Consider the following 2500-nt stretch of genomic DNA (forward strand, 5'->3'; position numbering starts at 1 on the left):
CATTTCTTCGTGCAGTTGAAGCGAGAGTAAAGTTTGGAGCGGTAGTGGCCCAGTGGTTACGCGACCGACACTGGTTCGAGTCCTACATGACGAACCGGGATTTTTACCACCACCACCACCACCACCACCACCCCCTCCACAAAGTCTTGAGTGGTGGCCCGGACGCCAGTCATTCGATTGAGACGACAAAACGACGGCAGACCGACGATAGACCGACGACAGACCGACGATAGACCGACGACAAACCGATGATACGATAGACCGACGGCAGACCGACGATAGACCGACGACAGACCGACGATAGACCGACGACAGACCGACGATACGATAGACCGACGACAGACCGACGATAGACCGACGACAGACCGACGATAGACCGACGACAGACCGACGACAGACCGAGATTCCATGTGACGCTAGTCATTTAGATGAGACGATAAACCGAGGTTCCATGTCTGCAGCGCGCATGTTAAAGAACCCACGGCAACAAAATGGGTTGTTTGTCCCTGGCGAAAAAAAAAAGAAAAAAAAATCTGTAGAAAGTTGCACTTCGATAGTAAAACGAATACACCTATGCACAGGGGGAAAACAAAGAAAGAAAGAAATAGAACGAAAAAAATGTGTGGCGCTGCACTGTGGCGACACGCTCTCCTCAGGGAGACAGCATCATCCCCGACGACTGTCACGACAGGGAAGTATGTTGTGAACAAACAAAAAAAGACCAATAAAACAATGCTATACAGCACAACACAATGCAGTACACTCCTGCCCCCGTCTCGCCGCGCCCTTCACACCTGGGACTGCCGTATCTGAGCCACAGCGGTGACGGGGGCAACACCAGTCAACGGCTCCAGCGAGTAATCCGAATCGCTCAGGTCCGCCTCCTCCGGGTGACCGTCCGACAGCCCGCACGTGGCCACATGCATGGAGGCCCGCCGGTTAGGCGACGCGTTGCTGCTGCTGCTCATGCGCGGCCGGAACTGGGTGCCCCGGAAGTCGTCCTTGGCTTCTGGGAGATCCCTGAAGCTGTGGAACATGAGCGCGCGCACCATGAGATCCTGGATGTGCGGGAAGTTCTGGAAGCTGCCGTTCTTCTGCAGGTGGTACAGCACGCGGCGGTTGAGTCGCGGGTAGCGGATGTGCGACAGGATGTCCTCGATCTGCTTCTTGTCCGACAACTGCCGCTTCTTCATGAAGTCCGTGGCCGCCATCAGGATTACGTTCTCCTCCACGTTGCACCCGTCGCCCGAGATCAGCCCGCAGACCGACGCCACACTGCAGCGAGGCCAGCGCTCCGAGCGGACCAGCTGGCGGAACTGGCAGCACAGGAGGCGGTGCGCCGTCTGCCGGACGTCGCCTTCGAAAGCTTCGTCCTCGTAGATGTCGCAGACCACGTCCAGGCTGAAGCCTAGGCCCATGTAGGGCGGCGGGGAGTTGGCGTTCGGGGATGGGGTGAGGGAGAGTGATGAGGGGCAGTGGTTGTGGGTGATGGTGGAGTTGGTGTTGTTGTTGTTGTGGTTGGCGCCAGGGGGTGGGCTGTGGCAGGACTTGGCCAGCACTTGCAGGATGTAGCTCTGGCAGTGGTCCTTCAGCGCTCTCACCTGGTACCTGTGCGCCAGGCGGCACAACGGAAGCACGTAGTCCGGGTGCAGCCACACGGAGCCGCTGTACAGGAAGTACAGGAAGCGCGAAAACACCTGACTGCACTCTGCGTCTTCATGCACGTGCAACACGGCGCGGGAATCCCCCAACACCCCTCCGGGAATCTCCAGATCCTGGGTTGTTGTTGTTGTCGTCGTCGTCGTCTTCCTGTTGTTGCTGTTGTCGCTGCTGTTGTTGTCCAGCTTGGTGAGCATGGCGGCGAACACCTCGCTCTTCATGGCGAGGACCATGCGGTGCGCGTGGAACAGGTACTCGTCGCCGTTCACGTTCACTGTCACATCGCTGTGCGTCTCCGTGTCAAAGAGCGACTCGAAGGTCTGCTCCGTTTTGACGCGCTTGCCCGTGTCGTGTTGGGCGAGGTGGTTGAGGTGGTGGTGGTGGTGGTGGTGGTGGTTGAGGTGGTTGTGGTGGTGGTGTTGGTGGTGGTGGTGGTGCGGTGAAGTGTGATGTTTGTGTTGATGCGAGGAGTGTTTATGGTGTTGGTTGTTGAACTGTTGATGCTTGCTCTGCTGTTGTTGTTGTTGCTGCTGTGATGGTGGTGGGTGTGATCCTTTGCCCTTCGCGTGGTGGTGGTGCTGGTGGTGGTGGTGGTGGAGGAGGATGGCCTGGGAGGGGGAAGAGGAGGAGGAGGAGGAGGGGGCGGGGAAGGTGATGGACACGTCATCAGTGAGGGGCGGCGGGGGCTGGTGGGAGGGCGGGTGGTGGGAGCCGAGAGCTGGGGGCGCACTGAACCGCTTCATCCCCATAGGTCAGCAGCATGGTCCCCTGGCCGCGCGGTGCCTCGCTGCCCCCTGTCCCTGGGGTTCGAACCTCCCTCCCTCAGGGGGGTGGTCAGGCA

The 2500-nt window shown here is 59.0% G+C and overlaps 1 protein-coding gene across 4 annotated transcripts in view; it reads right to left on the minus strand.

Moving 5' to 3' along the window:
- The window catches only part of LOC143293013 (uncharacterized), a 67850-nt gene that overhangs the window by 2791 nt on the left and 62559 nt on the right, over positions 1–2500 (minus strand). For all 4 annotated transcript variants that reach the window (XM_076603802.1, XM_076603799.1, XM_076603800.1 and 1 more), the window contains exon 2: positions 1–2500. This exon is cut by the window's left edge and continues 2791 nt beyond it; it is cut by the window's right edge and continues 17 nt beyond it. In XM_076603802.1, coding sequence (XP_076459917.1) covers positions 789–2408 — 1620 coding nt within the window. In that variant the 5' untranslated portion in view covers positions 2409–2500 and the 3' untranslated portion in view covers positions 1–788.

Source organism: Babylonia areolata, chromosome 18, assembly GCF_041734735.1.
Source record: "Babylonia areolata isolate BAREFJ2019XMU chromosome 18, ASM4173473v1, whole genome shotgun sequence".
NCBI classification, from domain to species: domain Eukaryota; kingdom Metazoa; phylum Mollusca; class Gastropoda; order Neogastropoda; family Buccinidae; genus Babylonia; species Babylonia areolata.